This window comes from Solea senegalensis, linkage group LG3 (genome assembly GCF_019176455.1).
Source record: "Solea senegalensis isolate Sse05_10M linkage group LG3, IFAPA_SoseM_1, whole genome shotgun sequence".
NCBI lineage: Eukaryota > Metazoa > Chordata > Actinopteri > Pleuronectiformes > Soleidae > Solea > Solea senegalensis.
In genome coordinates, this window is record NC_058023.1 from 21,539,444 (window position 1) to 21,564,232 (window position 24,789).

General features: G+C 42.7%; 1 protein-coding gene across 1 annotated transcript; it reads left to right on the plus strand.

Annotated features, from left to right (window-relative positions):
• The first annotated feature begins 7,240 nt into the window (after positions 1 to 7,240).
• On the plus strand, positions 7,241 to 24,728 carry LOC122767074 (extracellular calcium-sensing receptor-like). The gene is made up of 10 exons (XM_044022418.1): positions 7,241 to 7,260; positions 9,750 to 9,880; positions 10,163 to 10,457; positions 10,589 to 10,675; positions 10,996 to 11,265; positions 12,143 to 12,349; positions 12,426 to 12,701; positions 12,872 to 13,099; positions 13,179 to 13,302; positions 23,055 to 24,728. Exons 2-10 carry the CDS (start codon positions 9,771 to 9,773, stop codon positions 23,963 to 23,965), a joined length of 2,508 nt encoding a protein of 835 aa, XP_043878353.1. The 5' UTR covers positions 7,241 to 7,260; positions 9,750 to 9,770; the 3' UTR covers positions 23,966 to 24,728.
• The last annotated feature ends 61 nt before the right edge of the window (positions 24,729 to 24,789 follow it).

The following is a 24,789-nucleotide window of genomic DNA, read 5'->3' on the forward strand; positions in this document are numbered from 1 at the left end:
TACAATAGGCATAACATGTCCAGCACTTTGTTTCTATTCAAACTACATGGTCACCTTTTAATGTCGTCATCCTCTTTGCCGTTTCTGTGAAAACAAACCCTCAATGAAAGGACAGTGTGAGGGAGGAAATATTCAGGACTTTAATCTGCCATTACATTACCTTTTTTATTGATCGCATTTGTCACTAAGGGATCACAACTACTCAGTGCAATATGCTGCATGTTCTGCCGCTGAAGCTCTCCTCCTTATGTGCGCACACACATACACAATTATTAGCAACTAAAAACAGTATGTCGGCATATAAGTTTGTCATTCATTTTTGTCAACAATGCCATGCAAATTTTAGACAAACACCCAAAATATACAACCTGAAAGTCAACTTAATATGACGTTCAAAATACATTTTAGACAAACTGAATCTTTATGACCATTCATGCCATTAACATGGACTTAAAAAGATGTTATAATTGTCTTGTTGTACAAATTAATGTCGTGTAGGATTTACTTTTGAGCCCTGCTCCTAAAGCCACTTCCTCCTCTGCACTGATGGGTGGTGATTAACCAACATAGGCACCTGTAAATCAATAAAATGTGGTGATACCATGATAAGACTGCACTCAGAAAAGGGGATGAACGAGCGCAAAGTCATGAGGGCATGTTTAGACACCAGCCTCCTCTTCCTAATATTGTATTTCTGCTTCTCCTGTGCTGTGTCTCTTTATTCCTCCTCTTGTCAGTTACAGGGACAGTTTCATCTAAATGGAATGCACAAAACTGGTGATGTGATTCTAGGTGGGATTTTCCTGATTCATTTCTTTTCAGCTGATCCTGACCTGTCTTTTACCACAGAGCCGCAACAGCCTCACTGCTACGGGTGAGTCTGTGAGGAACAAAACATAAACCTGATAAAAGCAAAGTCGATTAGTAGATTGTGCTTTTGAATATGGTTAATGTTAAATACTGTATTTACAGTGTGAATATATGCTATTTTTAATCCTGCTACATTTTATTTTTATGGGCGAACTATTCATCATAATTGTATTTTTTAGTAGTAAACACTTGTGTTTTATGTTATTAGTTTTGATATTATAGGATTCAGAAAGGCTCAGACCATGGCCTTTGCTATTGATGAGATCAACAGAAACTCCAACCTGCTGCCTAATGTGACTCTGGGATACAGTCTGTACGATAACTGCCTTCAGCTAAGAATTGGATTTCGTGCAGCACTGACCTTAGTCAGTGGTCAAGAAGAGCAAGTTACATTAGAGGAGAACTGTGTAGGAAGTCCTCCAGCCCTAGGGATTGTGGGTGATTATACCTCTACAAGCACTATTGCCATATCCACTGTCTTAGGTTTGTACAGAGTGCCTCTGGTAAGTTTTTAGAAAGAAGAAATGGTGATTTAATTGCACATTTATGAAATTGTTAAGTCATCAACTGTGAAAGTTTTTTTTTTTTTTCTTACAACAGCAAAATGTATATGGTTTGTGTGTTTTGCAGGTGAGTTATTATGCCACGTGTTCTTGCCTGAGTGACAGACAAAAGTTCCCATCTTTCTTTAGGACGATCCCAAACGATGCTTTTCAGGTGAAAATCTGTGGAAATGTATTGAACATCATAAAACTATCTAATAGTGTGTGATATGTGTGTCTTCTCATTTATGGTGTCGGATATACATCACTTAAAGCAGAAGTTCTAGTGAAAGATGATTCCAGCCTATGCACTAATCCCTCTGCTCTGTCCACACAGGTGAATGCTATGATTCAGATTCTAAAACACTTTGGTTGGACTTGGGCAGGTCTGCTCATCAGTGATGATGATTATGGAGTCCACGGTGCCCGATCCTTTCACTCTGAGCTGGGTCCAGCTGGTGGAGGTTGTCTGGCTTACACAGAGATTTTGCCCTGGGGTGAAGACCCTGCTGAACTTAGGAGAATAGTGGATGTGATGAGGAAATCTACAGCTCGCGTGGTGATTGTGTTTGCACATGAGAGTAATGTGATCCAACTACTAAAAGAGGTATCTGCCTTGAATACTCTGCTGCTGTGATGTTTCTTAATTGAGCTTCAAAAGTAAAGGAAACATTTAAGTGATTCATTTTGTGTTAAGACAAACTTAAACAACAGTAACACTAAGCTAGTATCAAATCGTCCTCATAGCATTTATGGGGATGCCTTTCATAATGTCGATCTGTCAAATCCATTGTGCAAGTATATAGATATAAAGCAATGAGAGAAGCAGTGGTATCCTGCAACCTTGTTGTGCGCCCTGTTTCAATACAATGAATTACATAAACCACCAGCTCACAGAGTCCAAAGCTTTGTCTATGTCTGCTCTAACAATAGAGATTGTGCTTTATGTCAATATATGTGATTCATTATGTGCAGCTAATATGCAATATTACTGTAATTTTGGTCTGGTTAGTATGAATAATTTGTGGAGGGATCATCTTCCACTCACTCAGCAATGAATGTAGTCATTATTGAGAAGTGTAACTGATCTGAATGAGCCACATTCCAATCTGTCTCAATAATAGTAACAGTAATAATACTATGCCGGTATATGTTATATGTAACATATATGTTATATGTTATGCCAGTAACTTGTTAAAGGTGTTGATGGGAGGATTTTACAGTAAGGCAGCATACCAGGACAATTTACATTTTTCCTATAACACTGTGTAAAGTACAGATTTGTAGATTTAACCAACTGTGGATCGTAGAATACACTTTACTGGTATGAAAGTATGAATAAATGCAATGTACAGGTGGTGAGGCAGAATGTGACAGGCCTGCAGTGGATTGCCAGTGTAGGCTGGACATCAGCTGCTGCACTCCAGACTCCTCACCTCATGCCTTTCCTGGGTGGAACACTGGGCATCTCCGTCCGTCGAGGAGAAATACCAGGACTCAGTGACTTCCTGTTACAAATACGTCCTGACCTACGTCACAACACCTTCGGTGGAAACAAGATGGTGAGAGTTTCCCTCAGATTTCCTTCAGTAAGACAAATATATTGGAAGTGATTACAAAATTAACTACATTGCAGGTGAATCAGTTTTGGGAACACACATTTCAGTGTAGATTTGCACCACCTCCAGCAGGTTGGGTGGAAGCTGGAGGAGAATTATGCACTGGACAGGAAGTTACAGAGAATGTGGAGACCGACTTCTTCGACGTTTCAAACCTCAGGCCAGAGTATAATGTGTATAAGGCTGTGTACGCTCTGGCGTATGCTCTTGATGACATGCTGCAGTGTGAGCCAGGGAGAGGACCTTTCAGCAACAACACCTGTGCTGATTTACAAAGACTGGAGCCATGGCAGGTGTGATATCAGTTTACACTCAACTCTTAATTTGACGTAATCCTTTGCATTTTTTGTGGTGAGTGAAGTGAGTGAAGACATTTTTATATTTATAAACCCTAATCCTGGTGAAATTATGTGTATGAAAATGACTACACTTTTAAAGCTATAAACAGTTCACTCAATCATTAGTTTATGTTCATGTCTACACTTAACTTTGAGTTTGAGGGGACTTTGTGGAGACATATTATACTACCATAATTTGTGAACACAAAAAAGAAGCACTCGTGCACAGGTTTTCTTTTTACTTTTAATTTAGATCACTACTTAACATGTTCACAGGTCAGAAATGATTTTAGTTTCCCCAAAAAAAAAAAAAAAAAAAGTTTGCTTTAGGGTCTATTTTCACCCTCTATAACAAATGCCTGTTCAGACCCCCACAGGTGCTAGGCTCTGTTTTATGCAAGCACCGTCTTTAATTTACATGAATCCCGACTGGAAGAAGCCTGTAGCAGTGATATTGTCGAACTCTAAACAACTGGCTTCATTTAGCTAGGGCTGGGCGATATCTCGATATTTTAATATATATCGATATATTTCTAAAAGAGATATAACACGAGACAATATCGCTTGTATCTTTATAGTTCATTTTGCGTTAAAATGACAATACATGGGCCGCGAGTTCGCAGCTATTTCTCCTCTCCCTCTCCCTACATCCCTCACACACACACACCAGGGCGTCAAACCCGTGGGTGATGTGGGTGTTTTAACATCCACACTTTTCCCGGTGAGAGGGTTCAACACCCACACTTTTTCCTCAGTTTTGCACAAACGCTTCACTACAGACGCTTAGTTTCTCTGGCTGCTCCGTTTCTGCACTCGTTTCTGCAGCTGCCTCCTCTCCCCCTCCCTCTCCTGTTGTTGCCTCAAACTTTGAGTGTCACCGGCTGATGATTGGCTGTTCTGCCTTAGGTCCCGCCTCTCTTGGTGTGTTAGATTTATCGTTCTGCTCGTGCTGAGGAGGCGGGAACTAGCTAGTTCATAGTTCACACACTATAGAGTTTTTACCTATTTTCCAGTCAGTCACTTTTGGACATATGGAAGCCAACAGTTGTCAATAATTAATTATCATATCAACAAGCTGTGTTAAATATCTGTGTAAAATAATTGAGAAAATTGTTCATACCCAACTAAGCATTCATTTTCACGGATACAATTTTAATTGTATTAGTCATGTTTGTTCCAGATTTATTAAGTCCGTTTTTATTTCTGTTAAAATTGTAACAGTATTGTATTTTTGAATTAATTACTGTATATTATTGTCATACAGGAAAGAGATTTGTTTTTTGTGTGTTTTTAGGAGCATTTTTATTTCAGTGACCTCTGACATTTGGCATGTGGCTTGAACTTATAATGGAGTGTTTGTTTATTTTTTAATGGGTTTGCCTCTGGAAAACATTTTATCTAATATGATATAATGCTTTGGGGGAAACCCCAATTACATCACACAAAAAATATCGAGATATATATCGATTATCGCCATTCAGCTAAAAAATATCGAGATGTGATTTTTAATCCATATCGCCCAGCCCTACATTTAGCACATATTTGTAGGGCAGACCGGCAAATTACATCATCAACAGATTCCATTTAACTTGCGTTTTTGACTCAAAGACATTAACAGCAGAATCAGTCACTTAATCAAGAAATATCAGAAGCTCTTGATCCCAAGCTGTCATCTCTTGGATAAACAATGAAACATCTTCAACTTAACTCAAGTCCAGTTGCCTACAACTAATCGCAGAATATGACTATGACCTGGTTGACTGAGAACCTTCACAAACACCTCCCATGATGTGCAATCCCTTAACTTAATTGCATGGAGACTGAAATGTGTAAAATTGGCCGTCAAAATTTCACTTTAACATGTACCATTTCACATTTTATTTTAACTTTCTCACCTACCACTATTTGCTATAGCTTTTGTGCAGAGATGGGTAGAAGGGGAGATGACTTACTCTGTAAAAATCTATCAAAATCAATGTGGAAAAGACAGGCAATGACAACAGTCAGTAATGATCAATTATTATATACATTGGCAACTCATTTTATCATTATTTTTTTGTCCACACAGTTGATTCATCATTACATCCCTAACATACAACATGTAGGTCAACTTTGTATGAAAAACATATCAACTATGGTAATTTTAGAGAAACTGAATCTTTATGACCATTCCTAATGTTAACATGGCCTTGAAAATATGTTATCATTGTTTCATTATACAAATCGGTGTCAGATCCGATTTAGTTTGGGCCCTGTCCAAACAGCTTCCCTTTCCTCCTCTGCGCTGCAACTGACTAAATGCAGGGATAAACAAAGTAAACAAGCAGTTTTATTAATTCACATTTATAGGGCACACTGGTAAACTATATCAACAATGGATTCTATTTATTTTAACTTTAAGAGCAGGATTTTTTTTTTTTTTAACAATTTGTGGGTAAAAGTTGACTGACAGTTGATTAAATGTAACTATAAAGTATGGCACAAGATCATTTCAAACAACAAATCCAAAAAATTGTTAAACATACTCAGTTTGTGGTCCCAAATTGCCTGTATTTTCTAACTGGCAAAACAAATTTTGATGATTAAATACTGAGAAAATCCAGCAGCAATCTGTGATTTGTTAATGAAGCTGTCCTTGGTAAATTTGTTGACAGGAATAGGTTAAGGGTGTGGCTCTTCGACACCTTCTCGTGGTCATTAGGCAGTGATTAAAGAGAGAACTTGCCCAACCAAATGACCATTTTATGGAAGAATTTTGAGAGAATTCTGTGCTGTGCAGTCTGTGCTTGTTAACATGACACCTTTACTTAGAAAACTTATAAACTTATAATGCACTACAGAGAAAAGACTATACTGGAAAAAGTGTATGTCCTCTTCAAATATTGGACCCTTCTGTGTTTACTGTGGTCATAAGTTATCATTAACACAACAGAAATCAAAAGTATTTTCAGTTTTTTCTCCCTAATCTGGATTTTCCTAGATGATATATTACTTGGAAAAAGTCAACTTCACCACATCTTTTGGTGATCAAGTGTCGTTTGATGAAAATGGTGATGCCTTACCTGTGTATGACATCATGAACTGGGTGTGGCTCCCTGATGGAAGAACTAAAGTTCAGAGAGTGGGTGATGTTAAGAGGTCAGCCTTCAAAGGAGAAGAACTCACACTGGATGAAGACAGAATCTTCTGGAACTTTGAATCCAAACAGGTAACTTCTTACTTTTCGAGACTATCATCTCTAATTAGTCCTTGAAGATGAGTCTAACAGATTTTTCTCCACACAGCCTCCTCAGTCAGTGTGCAGTGAGAGTTGTCCTCCAGGTACCCGCATGGCCAGAAAGAAAGGAGAACCTGAGTGTTGTTTTGACTGTGTCCCTTGTTCTGAGGGAGAGATCAGCAATACAACTGGTGAGTGTTATGTATTAAACACCACAGTTCAGAGATGTTGTATGAACATGTATCTCATCACTTCTCCTCTTTTCTCAGACTCCATGGAGTGCACCAGTTGTCCAGAAGATTTCTGGTCCAGCCCCCAGCTTGACCACTGTGTTCCTAAGAAAACAGAGTTCCTCTCCTACCATGAGCCTCTGGGTATCTTCTTGACAATCACCTCACTGTTGGGCACATTTATCTGTGTTGTTGTTCTGGGCATCTTCATCCATCATCGCAGGACACCTATAGTTCGTGCCAACAATTCAGAACTCAGTTTCCAGCTGTTGCTGTCACTTAAGTTCTGTTTCCTCTGCTCATTGCTTTTCATTGGACGACCCAGATTATGGACTTGCCAACTAAGACATGCAGCATTTGGCATCAGCTTTGTGCTTTGTGTCTCATGTATCCTGGTGAAAACCGTGGTGGTTCTGGCTGTGTTCAGGGCCTCCAAACCAGGAGGTGAGTCCAGTCTGAAGTGGTTTGGTGCTATGCAGCAGAGAGGGACGGTTCTGGTTCTGACTTCTGTTCAAGCAGCAATCTGCACTGTCTGGCTTGTCACTGCTTCACCAGTGCCTCATAAAAACACCCAGTATCATAATGACAAGATAGTTTATGAGTGTGTAGTTGGGTCCACCATTGGTTTTGCAGTTTTACTTGGTTATATTGGTTTACTGGCTGTCCTCAGTTGTTTGTTAGCTTTTCTAGCAAGGAATCTTCCAGACAGTTTCAATGAGGCCAAACTCATCACTTTCAGCATGCTGATCTTCTGTGCAGTGTGGGTGGCCTTTGTCCCTGCTTACATCAGCTCACCAGGCAAATATGCAGATGCAGTCGAGGTATTTGCCATCCTGGCCTCCAGTTTTGGCCTCTTGGTGGCGCTGTTTGGACCCAAATGTTATATAATCCTGTTGAGACCAGAAAGAAACACAAAGAAAGCCATCATGGGTCGAGGTACTGGGTCATAAAAATTGCAATTTAGAGCCAGAATTACACATTCTTCACAGAATATTAATGTAAATGCCCTGATATTAAACTACTTGTTTATTGAACATGTAAAAAAGCAACATTTTCACAATTTTAAACACAGTACATCATAATATACAGAAACACAGAACTGGTTTATCTACAGTCCTTCTCTCGCTCTCCTTTCTCTGTCAGTGGTACCTGCAGCCTTACAGTACAAGTCTGCTCTTCTTTCTTTTCTTCTCTAGTTTATTTCTCCATCTTTAGGAATTGTTTATATCCAGGGAAGATGCATTTGCAGAAGAAAGATATCTCAGCTTGCTAGCAAACCAAAGGCAGAGTTTGAGGAGGAATTTTTCTAACTATGGCCCCATGTGTCATTGAGCCATATTTTTGCCTAAATCATTTTGAACAATTCCACTGAAGAGAAAAAAGTTTCCAGTCTTTAACCAATAAATCTTTAATCGTCAGTTGTATTTTCCCCCACTTTTTTTTTTTTTTTTCATATTTTCTGTCGCAATTTTTTACATGCTAGAGATGTGTAAAGAGCATACACTTTGAATTTGTTTTACAGCGACAGAAATACAGCAAAAGTGAACTTTTAACACTTTCTGACTCCCTTATTCACTGTATTTGTCAACACAATTGGAACACATTAATAAATTGTGTACATGAACCTTTATCCCTGGAACCACTGTACAGTCTGTCAGCAGCATTATTGCAAAGCTACAGTTTGGTTGACTTGAATTTGCTGAATTATCATCTGAGGTCAGCAACAGGTAGCTGCCTTATTTTGTCAGAGTTAAGAAACTGAAACACAATGAAACCAAGAGCACAAATAAACTTTTTCGTCCCCTGTAACAAAACAAAAACACAATCTTAACTGTTCACCTGGTTTTCTTTGCTGCTCTATGCTATGATACCTCTGGGCACTTCTGTTTACGGAGGTCTATAGAGTTGTGTTGTTTGTGTCAGTTCGTTCGAATGAATTCCTTTCTTGTGAATGAACTGAAGTGAAATAATTGGTTATTCTCACAGTTCAGTTGAGCTGAGCTCTGTTGTGACTCGAGTGAGGCAGCGGGAAGGGCCAAAGTGATGCGTTCACTGCAAACAAGTCCTTCAATCACTCAATGAGGGAATTGGTAGATTTATCAGTGAAGATTATCATCTTCACTGGTATAGCATGTCATGTAATATTTTTCCAAGCAAGTTCATAAAAAGTGACAGCACTACTATATAGCTAGCTTGCTAATAAGCTAACAATCTTCCAACATGCCTCCTCTTTAAATGCTCATGTGTAGCAGGTGTGCTACTGCAATGGCCGACATCTCCTGTACAACACTTTCAGGTAATCCTTTAACGTCACTGCATGAAGACCAAAATGTTCCTACCTTTGATATTTGGGGACAAGAGGGAGTTAAAATCGGCCACTTAAACATTTATCTCACCTCCCGCTGTGCAACTCTCAGCAGGGATGGGTTGGAGGGAAGATAACTTACTTTGTAAAAATCAATATTATTCAGCTCAAGTGTGAAATAGATGTGCACTGACAACCACCAATAATTATCAATTGTTAATGAACTGGCAACTTATTTTATCAGTAAATCCCAAACATACAACACGGGAGTCAACTTTTTACGAAATTCAAAATACACATTAAACCAGGGTCATGCATATTTTAGAGAAACTGAATCGTAATGACTTTTCATGCTGTTAACATGGGCTTGAAGAGATGTTATCATAATTTCTTAGTACAGGTATACAGGTATTGGTTTGGGCCCTGCCCCTACAGCTGCACTGATGGATGGGTGGGTGTTGAATTGATAAAATGTGGTGATATTGTGATAAGACTGCACTTAGGAAAGGAGATGAGCCAGAGGAAAGTCATGAGGGCATTTTTAGACACCAGCCTCATCTTCCTAATGTTGTACTTCTGCTCCACCTCTGCTGTGTCCTCTCTTTATTCCTCCTCTTGTCACTCACAGGGAAAGTTTCATCTAAATGGGATGCACAAAAATGAAGAAGTGATTCTTGGTGGACTTTTTACAGTCAACTTCATTTCTACCTATGCTGACCTGTCGTTTACCTCAGAGCCAGAAAAGCCTGACTGCTACGGGTGAGTCTGTGAGGGAAACAGCACAAAGCTGATGAAAAAAAAAGTCTATTAGTAAACTGTGCTTTTAAATATATGTAATCAACATTATATATTTACATTGTGAATTTATGTGATTTTTAATAATGTTATTTTTTGTAACCTCTTCATTGTTGTTTTCATTCCCATATATTATTATGTTGAGGTAGTTAATTGGTTGCATTCCCAATATACATATAGTTGTATAACATGTATACATACAAGTATCAGTGCTTTAATTCGAAAACACTTGTGTTGTGATGTTAGTTTTCATGTAATAGGATTCAGACAGGCTCAGACCATGGCCTTTGCTATTGATGAGATCAACAGAAACTCCAACCTGCTGCCTAATGTGACTCTGGGATACAGTCTGTATGATAACTGCAACCAACTAGGAATTGGATTTCGTGGAGCACTGTCCTTAGTCAGTGGTCAAGAAGAGCAAGTTACATTAGAGGAGAACTGTGTAGGAACTCCTCCAGTCCTAGGGATTGTGGGCGATTCTTCCTCTACTCGTACTATTGCAGTCTCTGCTATCTTAGGTTTGTACAGAGTGCCTCTGGTAAGTTTATCTTCCTCAAAGATTTTGCTTTGTAACATTTCGATTTAATTTCTAAACATAATTTAAGTGTAAATATAAAGTTTTAAATATTATAACCATGTTTAAGGATGCCCAGTCCGTGTGTTTTGCAGGTCAGTTATTTTGCCACATGTTCCTGCCTGAGTGATCGTCAAAAGTTTCCATCTTTCTTTAGGACGATCCCGAGTGATGCTTTTCAGGTGAATATTAATCTGCACAGTGACATTGCATAAAGGACCACTCCTGTTTAGTCATGTTAAATTATGTTTATATAGTTGTTGAAAAGGATTTTTTTTCCATCATATTGTCTAGGTTGTGCTGAAAAAGAGGATATAAGACACTCTATAATGCACATTCTTATAGCCTCTGTATATACTGTACTTTTTAACATAGTAATGGAAAAAAGCAGTCAAAATGCCCTGTGTTCTAAGGGTTAAACATGAGTCTTTGATTAACCTGTTTAGCAGGATTTCTAGTGAAAGATGATATGGACTACTCCCTCTGCTCTGTGTCCACATAGGTGAATGCTATGATTCAGATTCTAAAACACTTTGGTTGGACTTGGGCAGGTCTGCTCATCAGTGATGATGATTATGGAGTCCATGCTGCCCGATCCTTTCACTCTGATCTGGGTCCAGCTGGTGGAGGTTGTCTGGCTTACACAGAGATTTTGCCCTGGGGTGAAGATCCTGCTGAACTAAGGAGAATAGTGGATGTGATGAGGAAATCTACAGCTCGAGTGGTGATTGTGTTTGCACATCAGATCCACATGATCCAACTAATGGAAGAGGTGAGTCATAAATAATTTTACCAGTAATTTCTTCAAGCGTAGAGTAAGATTGTTCAGTTTAGTTGTTTAGTATGAATTGTTTGACAAGTAAATTAATTAATAATTTAAAAAGTACACGTATTTGTATGAAAAATAATTGGAATTTTTATGAATATGTTGAAATGGACATGAATTCAAAAGGCATTCATGTAGTAATGTACATGAAATAAATAAAAACTGTTAGCCCACAGAATAGAAACTATTATAGTAGTTTGAACAATGGTTATAAATAGCAGGTCTACAGATCCTGAGGGTTCTATGCAGAGGTCCCAGGAGGTTCCCAGAAAAAAAAAAAAATATAATAATATTATAATATAATTAATATAAATTTCATAAAAATCAGAAACAATAAAGGTTATATATTTAAGAGTTACTTCCAAATCACAAGACATCTTAAGAACCCTGACAACCTCTGTTTTGATGTATTTGTTATGTATATGGAAATGTTTTGGGATTCACAGCAAGTTCGTCTCACTCTGACCATGTCAATGTCACGCAATACATGCTAATGTTAAACTCTTTAAACCTGATGATACTCAAACTCTGATTGTGGAAGATGTTTGAATGGTATTGAAAAGTTGAATACACTGAATTAAGTTCAAAATATTTGTGAACATTTTGAAACTTGAATGGTGTGTCTATGTGAAAGTATGAATGAGTAAAAGGAGTTGAATAATGCATGAACATGTTGAGGTTTGAAAAATTGATTCATTCATTCCTAAATTGTTGAATAACTCGCAAAATCCTGATTTTGATGAGCATGACGAGGTTTGAATGGTTTATTATTGCTTGTTCAACAATCTGACTAAATATATTGTTATAATGCAATAATATACAGGTGGTGAGGCAGAATGTGACAGGCCTGCAGTGGATGGCCAGTGAAGGCTGGTCATCAGCTGCTGTGCTCCAGACTCCACACATCATGTTGTACCTGGGTGGAACACTGGGCATCTCCATCCGTCAAGGAGAAATACCGGGACTCAGGGACTTCCTGTTAAAAATACGTCCTGATCTACAGCACAATAACACAGATGGAAACAGCATGGTGAGAGTTTCACTCTGACTTTGAATTTGTGAGAAAAGTGCACTGGCATAAATTTTAAAAAAAAATTTACTTCCAGGTGAATCAGTTTTGGGAACACACATTTCAGTGTAGATTTGCACCACCTCCAGCAGGTTGGGTGGAAGCTGGAGGAGAATTATGCACTGGACAGGAAGTTATAGAGAATGTGGAGACTGAGTTCTTCGATGTTTCAAACCTCAGGCCAGAGTATAATGTGTATAAGGCTGTGTACGCTCTGGCATATGCTCTTGATGACATGCTGCAGTGTGAGCCAGGGAGAGGACCTTTCAGCAACAACACCTGTGCTCATTTACAAAGACTGGAGCCATGGCAGGTGAGATATCAGTTTACTAATGCTTTGTATTTTTCATTTGTGTGAAGTGTGAAGAAATTATACAACCAATCCTACTTTTATTATTCTTTACAAAAAATTCTTATATTATATTTAAATATATATTATATATTATATATATTATTTTTAAATCCTAATCTGGATTTTCATAGATTATGCATTACTTGCAAAAAGTCAACTTTACCACATCATTTGGTGATGAAGTGTCATTTGATGAAAATGGTGATGCCTTACCAATATATGATATCATGAACTGGGTGTGGCTCCCTGATGGAAGAACTAAAGTTCAGAGAGTGGGTGAGGTTAAAAGGTCAGCCTTCAAAGGTGAAGAACTCACACTGGATGAAAACAAAATCTTCTGGAACTTTGAATCCAAACAGGTAACGTCCTACTTTTTAGACTATGATTTATTTGCCTTCATGTTATGTTACTCTGACAGATACTGGTGTTTCTCCACAGCCTCCTCGGTCAGTGTGCAGTGAGAGTTGTCCTCCAGGTACTCGCATAGTTAGGAAGAAGGGGGAACCTGAGTGTTGTTTTGACTGTGTGCCTTGTTCTGAGGGAAAGATCAGCAACACAACTGGTGAGTGTAAATCTTTAAACATGTATTTCATCCTGTTCCCTCTTTTCTCAGACTCCATGTAATGCACTACATGTGAATGTGGTGGATGCTCAGTTAAAGACATAAGGACATATTATACTCATATTAATATTAAGGGTTTTACTTTTAACCACAACTTAAAGTATTCATGTTCAAATGTTCAGAAAACATTTTAGTGTACTCAAATTGTTCAATAACTCTTTTCACCCGGTCTGACAAAGGTTTGACTGATAAACTACATTAACAACAGAGCTTGCATTGGTGTCTCATTATTATTATTGACTGATAAACAACCTACCATCAGTATACCTGGCCCAGTATCTATGGCGGCAACTACGATCAGACCCAGCTGGTTCCAGGCACAAACAACAGCAGCATTTTAAACAAGTGACCCACCTCCTTATCTAACAAATGCTCAGTATTTTGAGATTGTCATAATTCTTTAAATGATCACCTCAAACAAATCCAGAAATTATAAAACATACTCACAGGATGGGGTCCCAAATCCCCTGTATTTCCTGATAGGCCAAACACATTTTTGGTGAATAAATGCTGAATAAATGCAGCAGCAAACTACAAGCTGTTAATGAAGCAGTGTTTGGTGAATTGACATGAACAGGTTGGCAATGTATTGTTGAGAAATGCTTTTCAAAAAAAAAAAAATGTAACCACTGCCTTTTCAACTTGATGTCGTTATTTGGCAGTGATTAAAGAGAGGCCTTGCATTTAATGACACGTTTCCGCTACATAAACGCTGTGATTTATATCCAAACTCTTCTGAGCCTGCCTCCACTCAGTCTGTGGCATGTATGGGGACTAGTCCAGATGGGTAATATCCTTCTGTAAGTCCATCAATGTGTCACAATCACACTGAAATATCAGTCTGAAATCTAACTGGCCTTTTTTGGGAAGAAATTTGTGAGTGGTATTTGCAGCACATTTTGTGATTTTTAACATGGAAAACCTTCTAAATAAAAAAAATATATAAAGCAGTATAGAAAAGTAAAATACTGTAGTGGTATGAGGCACCACTGATTTATTTGGTTTGACTGCACTCCGGCCGCTCTGCCTCATTAGCCAATCACTGCGCTTACCGAGGGAAGAAAAGTAGGCTGTGTCCCTCCTCCTGATCTCTCGCTCCCGGGTCGTTGTATGTGCCGCTAGCATCCGAGCACAGGTAAGCACAGATGGCCCTGCTGTTTTGTGTATATTCGCCCGTGTTTCATTCAATTAAAACCGTCATTCCCTGATAGATCCGGCGTCTTCACCGCGGTCGAGCCGATCGTTCGTGGGCGGTGTTTATTGCTGCAACCAGAGCATTGGTGAGTGATGTCAGGCTTATGTTGTTTGCTGCTGTAGCCAGGGGCTAAGCTCCTCTTCCGCTCCTCTCCCTCTAACAGTCTGCTGGTTGTGTGCTGCATGGTGGCTGTCTTCCCCGCCACGACTGATCTCTTCACCCCTCTCCCTCTTTGGACGGGATGCTAATGCACCCGGACTTATAACTGTAACTGTAACGCTAAGGCTAGCGCTAAAGCTAACGCTAGCGCTAACGCCAACGCCAGGTGTAAACACAGCTGATTAACTACGGCTGCTTCGCCGCTGCTTCGCCGCTGTTTCGCCGCTGCTTCGCCGCTGTTTCGCCGCTGCTTCGCCGCTGTTCTGCCGCTGTCCTGTTGCTCTGTGACTGTTGCTCCGACGGCCTGGTTCCGATCCGGGCGGCCGCCTGTGGTCAACCTGTTTACCGTTGCTACGTGTGATTGCATTGTGTGTGCGTGTATGTGTGACTGTAACTCGTACTGGATGCTACGAGTCTGCCCGAACTCTCAGTCACTCGCTATAAGATTGTGAACTGTGTGTGTGTGTGTGTTTTAAGTGTAATCCGGCAAGGTTTGGTTGAATTGTTTATTTATTTACTCTTTGTTTAATGGTTGAACTTATGTTAATATGATTCATTTGAGTTAAAACTGTCAAACTGGTTAATTGTTGAGTTTATCTCTGGCCAGAGACTCTTGTTTCTTGTGTTTGGTTGATTTATTAATATAATTTAACATTTTTCAAGTTTATCAATTGATCATTTACATTTGGTTCCTTAACTTTGAGCCCGTTTAATTGTGTTTTCCTCTCCCCCTTAGCGCTGAAGGCCGACGGTGGTGGTGGTGGTTCTCCTGGGTGGTGGTGGTCCTGTGTGCTGTGTGATCCCTTTTTAAGATTTTCTTTGTTTACACGTCACCTTTTGCTGTGTGTGTGTGGGGTGTCCTCCTTTTTCTTTTGGATGTCACTTCCCCTACCAAACCCCTCCTCCAGCCGGTAAGCCTCAGACTACATCCCCCTTTTTATTTGGTCTCTCTTTTCTTTTTTGTTACAGTGTCAATCTCATGATTGTTTTAATAATAAATTGTTAGTATGATCATTGAACTCCGTCTCATTCCCTCCCTGAGTAAACGAACCTGAGTGTCTTTTTGTTCTGAAGGTACTTGTCGACCTTTACTACTGGTCCTTGGCCAGAACCCAAGGTGGCGTTGTCGGTATTTGGTGTATAGCATAGTAATAACCCTCGTGTCGCCACAAACCTGGCGTTGTCGGAAGGATACACTCAGTGGAGGTAGAGACGTGTGTTCTATGTTTTCTTTGTTTTTTTGCTTTTTGATTTTCAGATTGCCGTGTGTGTATGGATGGCAGCTTGACGAACCAGCGGTGAGCGTATTGTTTTTCTCTTTGAAGTAGTGGCTCTAGCATTCTATTTAGCTGTAGTTGTAACTGTATCAAAATGGAAGGAGAGCTACAAGAGTTGAGGGATTTGGTGGCACAGTTGAGGGCAGAGAATGACAGATTGCAGCTGGAGCAGGCTGTTCCCGTGCCTGGTCCTAGTGCTGCACCTGCTATTCCTGCTGAACCTCTCCTCACACCGTCCACTTCTACCGCTCATGTAACCGAGCGACTGGTCCTTGTACCCAGAGATAGAAAGTGCCCAGCGTTTAGGGGTAGATCAGGTATAGGGCTAGATGAGTGGATTGAGGAAGCTCAGGCTTGCATGAGGGCTCGCCACCTGTCCACACTTGATCAGGCATTCTTTCTTTTTGACCATTTAGAGGGAGAGGCGCGTGAAGAAATAAAATATCGCTCGACTGCTGATAGAAGTGACCCAGCCAAAATTATTGTGGTATTGCGAGAGCTGTATGGTTGCACTGATTCGTACGTTGCCTTACAGGAGGCGTTTTTCTCGAGGCGACAACAGGATGGGGAGACTCTGCAAGAGTTCTCCCTCGCGTTAATGAGTTTGATGTCTGTGGTGAAGCAAAGTGCTCCAAGCGAGATGTTAAATGCAGATGTTCTGCTGCGCGATCAGTTTATCGAAAACGTCATTGATGGTTCCCTTCGTCGAGAATTAAAACAATTAGTACGCAGGCAGCCTACTGTCTCTCTGCTGGATGCTAGGGCGGAGGCAATTAGGTGGGAGCGAGAGGGATTACCAGGGGGTGTGCGTGGCCGGAGCCACTCAGTTCCTTTGTTGATGGGCTTGCAGTGTGGCGTCCAGACTGCTTCTTTAGTGGCTAGTCCACCCCAGGCTTCAGAGCTGCAGGAGGTGAAACAAATGTTGAAGCTCCAACAGGAACAGCTTAAACATCTTACTGAAACTCTTGCTCAGCTGCAGATCAGTCAGCAGCGTAACTATTCTTACCGTGATCCGGTTATCTGCCGGCGGTGTCAACAGCCTGGCCACTTTGCCAGGGAGTGCAGAGGAGAGCGTGTCCCTCCTCAACCTTCAGTGTCTGCTTCCAGCCGACCAGTCTCTCGGCGGGATCCAGCTCAGCATTCGGGAAACTAGCGCCCGTCGAACTGCGGAGTCAAAGTTCGGGGGGAGTTGCCACTGGCTCACCTGTCTTGTGGGGGGATCGGAGAGAAGCTAAGCTAATCAGCACTTGTCCACACCTGGATGTGGTTATGGGGGGAGTAACAGTTCCTTGTTTAGTGGACACTGGGTCCATGGTGTCCACGGTCAGAGAAAGCTTTTTTCGTCAATACTTTGAGACTTGGGACCAAGAGAAACTTAAATCTTGCCATTGGCTTCAGCTTCAAGCCGCCAATGGATTGCCCATCCCATACCTCGGTTACTTGGAACTCGAAGTCGAGCTCTGTGGTAGGATTTTGCCAGGGTGTGGGTTATTGGTGGTCAAGGACCCTCCAGCTGATGCATCTCCTCCTGCCCCGGGTGTTTTGGGGATGAACATTTTACGAAGGTGCTATAGCACCTTGTTTGGGCAACATGGCTCTGCCCTGTTTAAGTTAGCCACCGTCACTGAAGCACCAAAGTCAGTGGTGCAGGCATTGCAGAGGTGCCATCAAGCCTCTCTGACTTCCTCTTCTGATGCTATTGGCAAGGTTAAGCTGCGAGGCAAGAAAGCTTTCCGCATCTTTGGTGGCACCATGCAGCTCGTTCCAGCCACCTGTTCTGCACAGCATTCTGGGACTACTGTGCTCTTTGAGCCCTTAGATCGGGGTCTCCCCGCTGGACTGCTTGCATCTCCAGCACTGGTTCGAGTTGAGGGAGGTACTGTGTATATACCTGTTGTGAATGTGGGAACATCTGATGTGCTGCTTTACCCTCGTACAGAGGTCGGTGCATTGCGTGAAGTTTGTGTGGTGAGCTTACCTTCTGGTATTAAGGAGGTTCCATCTTATCTGGCCACCGTTGCATCCCAAGCTGTGGTTCCCACACTGCAAGACCAAATAGATGTGGTTGATCTATCTGCTTTGCCAGCCGAAGAACAGAATAAAGCCAGACATCTTCTTTGGAAATATGCTTCTGTCTTTTCCGCTCACGATGGAGACCTGGGGTGCACCAACCTGATAGCACATGAAATACCTCTTCTTGACGACACTCCCATCCGTCAACGCTATCGACGTATTCCGCCATCAGAATACGAAGTGGTCAAGGAGCACATTAATCAGTTGCTTGGTGCACAGGTTATCAGGGAAAGTTGTAGTCCGTTCGCTTCGCCGATTGTGCTGGTTAAAAAGAAGGATGGTAGTCTGCGCTTGTGCGTAGACTATCGGCAGCTTAACCACCGCACTCGAAAAGATGCATTTCCTCTCCCTCGGATTGAGGAGTCGTTGGATGCACTCACAGGAGCCCAATGGTTTTCCACTCTGGATTTAGCCAGTGGCTACAACCAGGTCCCAGTGGCAGAGGCTGACCGACCCAAGACAGCGTTTTGCACTCCTTTCGGACTGTTTGAATGGAACCGCATGCCCTTTGGGTTGTGTAATGCGCCCAGCACTTTCCAGCGACTTATGCAGCGTGTTTTTGGAGATCAGCAGTGTCAGTCGCTGCTCTTGTACCTGGATGACATTGTTGTTTTCTCATCTTCCTTTCGACAACATCTTGAGAGACTGGAAGTGGTACTGCAGCGCTTACAACACGAGGGCCTGAAGGCCAAGTTGTCAAAGTGCTCCTTTTTCCAACAGGAGGTGCGTTACTTGGGCCACATTATTTCGGCCGAGGGTGTTTCCACCGACCCGAGCAAGCTTGAGGTGGTGGCCAACTGGCAGCCTCCCACCACCATCTTGGCGCTGCGGTCCTTTCTCGGGTTCGCAAGCTACTATCGTCGTTTTGTGGAAGGCTTTGCCAAGTTGGCTGCCCCTCTCCATCGCCTTGTAGCTGAACTTGTGGGGTCCAAGTCTAGACGGTCTGAACCAGTCGTGGACAAATGGACAGGAGAACATCAGCGGAGTTTTGAAGCACTAAAATCTAAGCTCACCACCGCACCTGTGCTGGCATACGCTGACTTCTCCCTTCCTTTTATCTTGGAGGTTGACGCAAGCCATGGAGGCCTGGGCGCAGTGCTTTCCCAAGAGCAAGAAGGAAAAGTGCGGCCCATAGCCTTTGCCAGTCGTAGCTTAAGGCCGACTGAACGCAATCCTGTCAATTATAGCTCCATGAAGCTGGAGTTTCTGGCACTAAAATGGGCTATGGCTGATAAATTTCGTGAATACTTGCTTGGCCACAAATGTCTTGTTTTCACAGACAATAACCCACTTAGCCATCTATCATCGGCGAAGCTTGGAGCCCTGGAGCAGCGTTGGGCAGCCCAACTCGCGTCATTTAACTTTGAGATCCGTTACCGTTCTGGCAAGAGTAACACAAATGCAGATGCTCTGTCTCGCTTGCATCCTCCCAGAACCACGGACCTTGAGACCCTTGTCTCTGGTACATCACTTCCTCAGCCATTGCAACAGGCTCTCCAGGCCAGTGGGCCTACAGCCTATCAGGCTGCTGTTCAGGCCTTGCCTCCGCATCTGCCTGCAGATATTGGAGAACTTCAGCGAGCTGATCCTGTGACCCAGGAAGTTCTTGTGTTTTGGCGGCAGAAACGATACCCGAATTATGACGAGCGGAAGCAGTTCTCTCCACCAGCCTTGGTGCTTCTTAAGCAGTGGGAGCGATTGGTTGAACGGGCCGGATTGGTGTACCGGCAGGTCTCTCGCTCTGACGGGGGAGAACTGGTTTTCCAGGTACTTTTGCCAGCTGCTCTGAGGGACAAAGTCCTCATGGAGGTCCACCAAAATCACGGGCACCAGGGGGTGGGCAGGACTTTGGAATTGCTCAGGCAGCGGTGCTACTGGCCAGGGATGTCGTCTGATGTGAAGCGCTGGTGTCAAACCTGCGAGCGGTGTCAAGTGGCTAAGGACTCTGGGCCACCTGTTCGTAGCTTCATGGGACATCTGCTTGCTTCAGAGCCTAATGAAATCCTGGCAATGGATTTCACCATGCTTGAACCAACCCATAACGGGCTGGAGAATGTCCTTGTGCTGACAGATGTTTTCAGCAAATATACACTTGCCATTCCCACTCGTGACCAGCGTGCCTCTACAGTGGCACAAGTTCTCGTCACGGAGTGGTTTTCGAAGTTTGGTGTTCCAGCACGCATTCATTCCGATCAGGGTCGCAATTTCGAAAGTGCACTCATTCGACAGTTGTGCGGTCTTTACAACATCGAAAAATCTCGCACCACACCGTACCATCCGGCAGGTAATGGTCAGTGTGAGCGTTTTAATCGCACTCTTCATGACTTGCTGCGTACTTTGCCTCCCTCTAGAAAGCGTGACTGGCACTCCTGTCTACCTCAGATACTGTATGCCTATAACACCACACCGCATCAATCTACTGGGGAATCTCCGTTTTTCCTCATGTTTGGTCGTGAGGCAAGGCTCCCTGTTGACTTTTTGCTGGGAAGAGTGCAGGATCCTGTTGATGGGACAGTAAATGACTGGGTCCGAGAGCATCAGACCCGGTTACACGTGGCTTTTGACGGCGTCCGAGACCGGCTGAGGGAGGCAGCCCAACGCCGGAAGGAAAACCATGACCAATCTGTCCGGTCAGAACCACTGGTGGTGGGCCAGTCAGTGATTCTAAAGGAGTTTGGTTGGAAGGGTCGTCATAAGATCCAAGACAGGTGGAATCCGGTGGTGCATCGAGTGATTAGAGCTCCCCCTGGCAATGGTGCAGTGTATACAGTTGCACCAGAGGATGACCCTGCCAAAATCAAACGGGTACATCGAACGCTGCTTAAAGCCATAGTTGGGATGGCTGCTTCAGGCGACAACCCTGCTCTTCTTCCCATCCCCCTTGGCTGTCCGGCAGTGTCTGAGAGCTCATCTGACGATGAGGACTTGATGGCTGTGGTAAGGGATCCCCTTCCCCCATCACCTGAACACTCTGCTGGAGAAGCCCAACCGGCACCAGCAATACTCGTAGCTTCGACAGTCCCGTTGCACCCTGTTCTTTTGACTTCTTCAGTCTCTCCCTCTCCTGGGAGCAGTGACACCGCTGAGCTACGTGCAGTACCTTTACTCTCAGCACTTCCTGCCCACTCGACGGCACAGCCCCCTTTCCTAAGCGCCGCTCCCTTGGCCGTCCCTCATTCAGGGAATGATGAAGTTGTCCGGCGACGGACCACTCGATCTACCGCTGGACACCACTCAAACCTTCATCACTTACCCAGGCCTGCCAACGAGGTTGCTCAGGAGGGGCCTTCAGCCGTTCAGTCAAGTGCTGTGTCTGCTTTCTTTAGACCGTGGTCATAGAGTTGAGATCTTTAAGTGCATCGTCGGGTCGACGATGAAAATGGGGGGGGTGGATTGTAGTGGTATGAGGCACCACTGATTTATTTGGTTTGACTGCACTCCGGCCGCTCTGCCTCATTAGCCAATCACTGCGCTTACCGAGGGAAGAAAAGTAGGCTGTGTCCCTCCTCCTGATCTCTCGCTCCCGGGTCGTTGTATGTGCCGCTAGCATCCGAGCACAGGTAAGCACAGATGGCCCTGCTGTTTTGTGTATATTCGCCCGTGTTTCATTCAATTAAAACCGTCATTCCCTGATAGATCCGGCGTCTTCACCGCGGTCGAGCCGATCGTTCGTGGGCGGTGTTTATTGCTGCAACCAGAGCATTGGTGAGTGATGTCAGGCTTATGTTGTTTGCTGCTGTAGCCAGGGGCTAAGCTCCTCTTCCGCTCCTCTCCCTCTAACAGTCTGCTGGTTGTGTGCTGCATGGTGGCTGTCTTCCCTGCCACGACTGATCTCTTCACCCCTCTCCCTCTTTGGACGGGATGCTAATGCACCCGGACTTATAACTGTAACTGTAACGCTAAGGCTAGCGCTAAAGCTAACGCTAGCGCTAACGCCAACGCCAGGTGTAAACACAGCTGATTAACTACGGCTATTTGGCCGCTGCTTCGCCGCTGCTTCGCCGCTGTTTCGCCGCTGCTTCGCCGCTGTTCTGCCGCTGTCCTGTTGCTCTGTGACTGTTGCTCCGACGGCCTGGTTCCGATCCGGTCGGCCGCCTGTGGTCAACCTGTTTACCGTTGCTACGTGTGATTGCATTGTGTGTGCGTGTATGTGTGACTGTAACTCGTACTGGATGCTACGAGTCTGCCCGAACTCTCAGTCACTCGCTATTAGCTTGTGAACTGTGTGTGTGTGTGTGTGTGTGTGTGTTTTAAGTGTAATCCGGCAAGGTTTGGTTGAATTGTTTATTTGTTTACTCTTTGTTTAATGGTTGAACTTATGTTAATATGATTCATTTGAGTTAAAACTGTCAAACTGGTTAATTGTTGAGTTTATCTCTGGCCAGAGACTCTTTTGTTTCTTGTGTTTGGTTGATTTATTAATATAATTTAACATTTTTCAAGTTTATCAACTGATCATTTACATTTGGTTCCTTAAATTTGAGCCCGTTTAATTGTGTTTTCCTCTCCCCTTAGCGCTGAAGGCCGACGGTGGTGGTGGTGGTTCTCCTGGGTGGTGGTGGTCCTGTGTGCTGTGCGATCCCTTTTTAAGATTTTCTTTGTTTACACGTCACCTTTTGCTGTGTGTGTGTGGGGTGTCCTCCTTTTTCTTTTGGATGTCACTTCCCCTACCAAACCCCTCCTCCAGCCGGTAAGCCTCAGACTACATCCCCTTTTTATTTGGGCTCTCTTTTCTTTTTTTGTTACAGTGTCAATCTCATGATTGTTTTAATAATAAATCGTTAGTATGATCATTGAACTCCGTCTCATTCCCTCCCTGAGTAAACGAACCTGAGTGTCTTTTTGTTCTGAAGGTACTTGTCGACCTTTACTACTGGTCCTTGGCCAGAACCCAAGGTGGCGTTGTCGGTATTTGGTGTATAGCATAGTAATAACCCTCGTGTCGCCACAATACTGTAAAAGGATAACATGTTCTCTTCTGTTCTTAGACTCCTTGGAGTGTACCAACTGTCCAGAAGATTTCTGGTCCAGCCCCAAGCGGGACCACTGTGTTCCTAAGAAAACAGAGTTCCTCTCCTACCATGAGCCTCTGGGTATCTGCTTAACAACCATCTCACTGTTGGGCACATTTATCTGTGTTCTTGTTCTGGGCATCTTCATTCATCATCACAGCACACCCATAGTTCGTGCCAACAATTCAGAACTCAGTTTTCTTCTCTTGGTGTCACTCAAATTGTGTTTCTTGTGTTCGTTGCTCTTCATTGGACGACCCAGATTATGGACTTGCCAACTAAGACATGCAGCATTTGGCATCAGTTTTGTGCTTTGTGTCTCATGTATCCTGGTGAAAACCATGGTGGTTCTGGCTGTGTTCAGGGCCTCCAAACCAGGAGGTGAGTCCAGTCTCAAGTGGTTTGGTGCTGTGCAGCAGAGAGGGACAGTTCTGGTTCTGACTTCTGTTCAAGCAGCAATCTGCACTGTCTGGCTTGTCTCTGCTTCACCAGTGCCTCATAAAAACACCCAGTATCATAGTGACAAGATAGTTTATGAGTGTGTAGTTGGGTCCACAGTTGGTTTTGCAGTTTTACTTGGTTATATTGGTTTACTGGCTGTCCTCAGTTTTCTGTTAGCTTTTCTAGCAAGGAATCTTCCAGACAGTTTCAATGAGGCCAAGCTCATCACTTTCAGCATGCTGATCTTCTGTGCAGTGTGGGTGGCCTTTGTCCCTGCGTACATCAGCTCACCAGGCAAATATTCAGATGCAGTGGAGGTATTTGCCATCCTGGCCTCCAGCTTTGGTCTCTTGGTGGCGCTGTTTGGACCCAAATGTTACATAATCCTGTTGAGACCAGAGAGAAACACAAAGAAAGCCATCATGGGTCGAAGCATTGGATCGTAAACGCTGCAACATTGTCAATTCTAGCTACATTTTTCGTACAAAATACAAGTAGAATAATGTTTTCATAAACAAATTAATATCATTTCACAAGAAAAATGGTTGAATTATGTATGTCTGATATAATATATTGATCCTTATAATTTAATTACTTTTTTATTTTTTATCAATTAACAAATATAAAACGCAAATCTCATCTTCCCCAACTGACAAACTATTCAGATTCAGACTATTCAGTCTCTCCCTCCTCAACAGGAACATGTGAAATGGGTGTAGGATTTAATGTGTGTGGAAATTGATTTTGCAGTCAGTGTGTTCTTTATTTGGTGCATATAGTGGAGAGCTCATTATTTGGCAGTCACTCTATTGGGTATGGAACAGTTCACTGTTTAGGAATACCTTTCTTGATGAATGAACAACTCACTATTTGTCACTGTCAGTCTGTTGCTGAATTTATTGAACAGCTAACTATTTGACAGTTGACAGTTTGTGAATTTGTCAGTCGAATTTGTCAGCACATTAATTTGGTCATGGTGGAGGTATGGAACAGCTCACTATTTGGTAGCCCGTCGATGGAAGTTTAGAAAAGCTCAATTCAATTTAATCAACATGTGTTGTACTTCAAATTGTGTTCATACAATGGACAAATGCTAAATTGATGTATACAGATGCTCTGCTTCATTACAGTTAAGTATCAAAGTAAATGTGGTCGTAACTGGTGAAGAACAAAGTACCATTAAAGTGAAATATTCAAGACTTTCCATCATCCCTGTGGGGCATATGTATTTTATTTTGCCATCACTGTAACCAAACAAAATGAAGTGCAC

Excerpts from the sequence above, each read along its gene's own strand:
- LOC122767074 (XM_044022418.1), top strand. The coding sequence starts at position 9,771 with ATGCACAAAAATGAAGAAGTGATTCTTGGTGGACTTTTTACAGTCAAC. Across the intron at positions 10,676-10,995 it reads TCCCGAGTGATGCTTTTCAG|GTGAATGCTATGATTCAGAT; the intron begins GTGAATATTAAT and ends GTGTCCACATAG. Across the intron at positions 12,350-12,425 it reads ACACAGATGGAAACAGCATG|GTGAATCAGTTTTGGGAACA; the intron begins GTGAGAGTTTCA and ends ATTTACTTCCAG.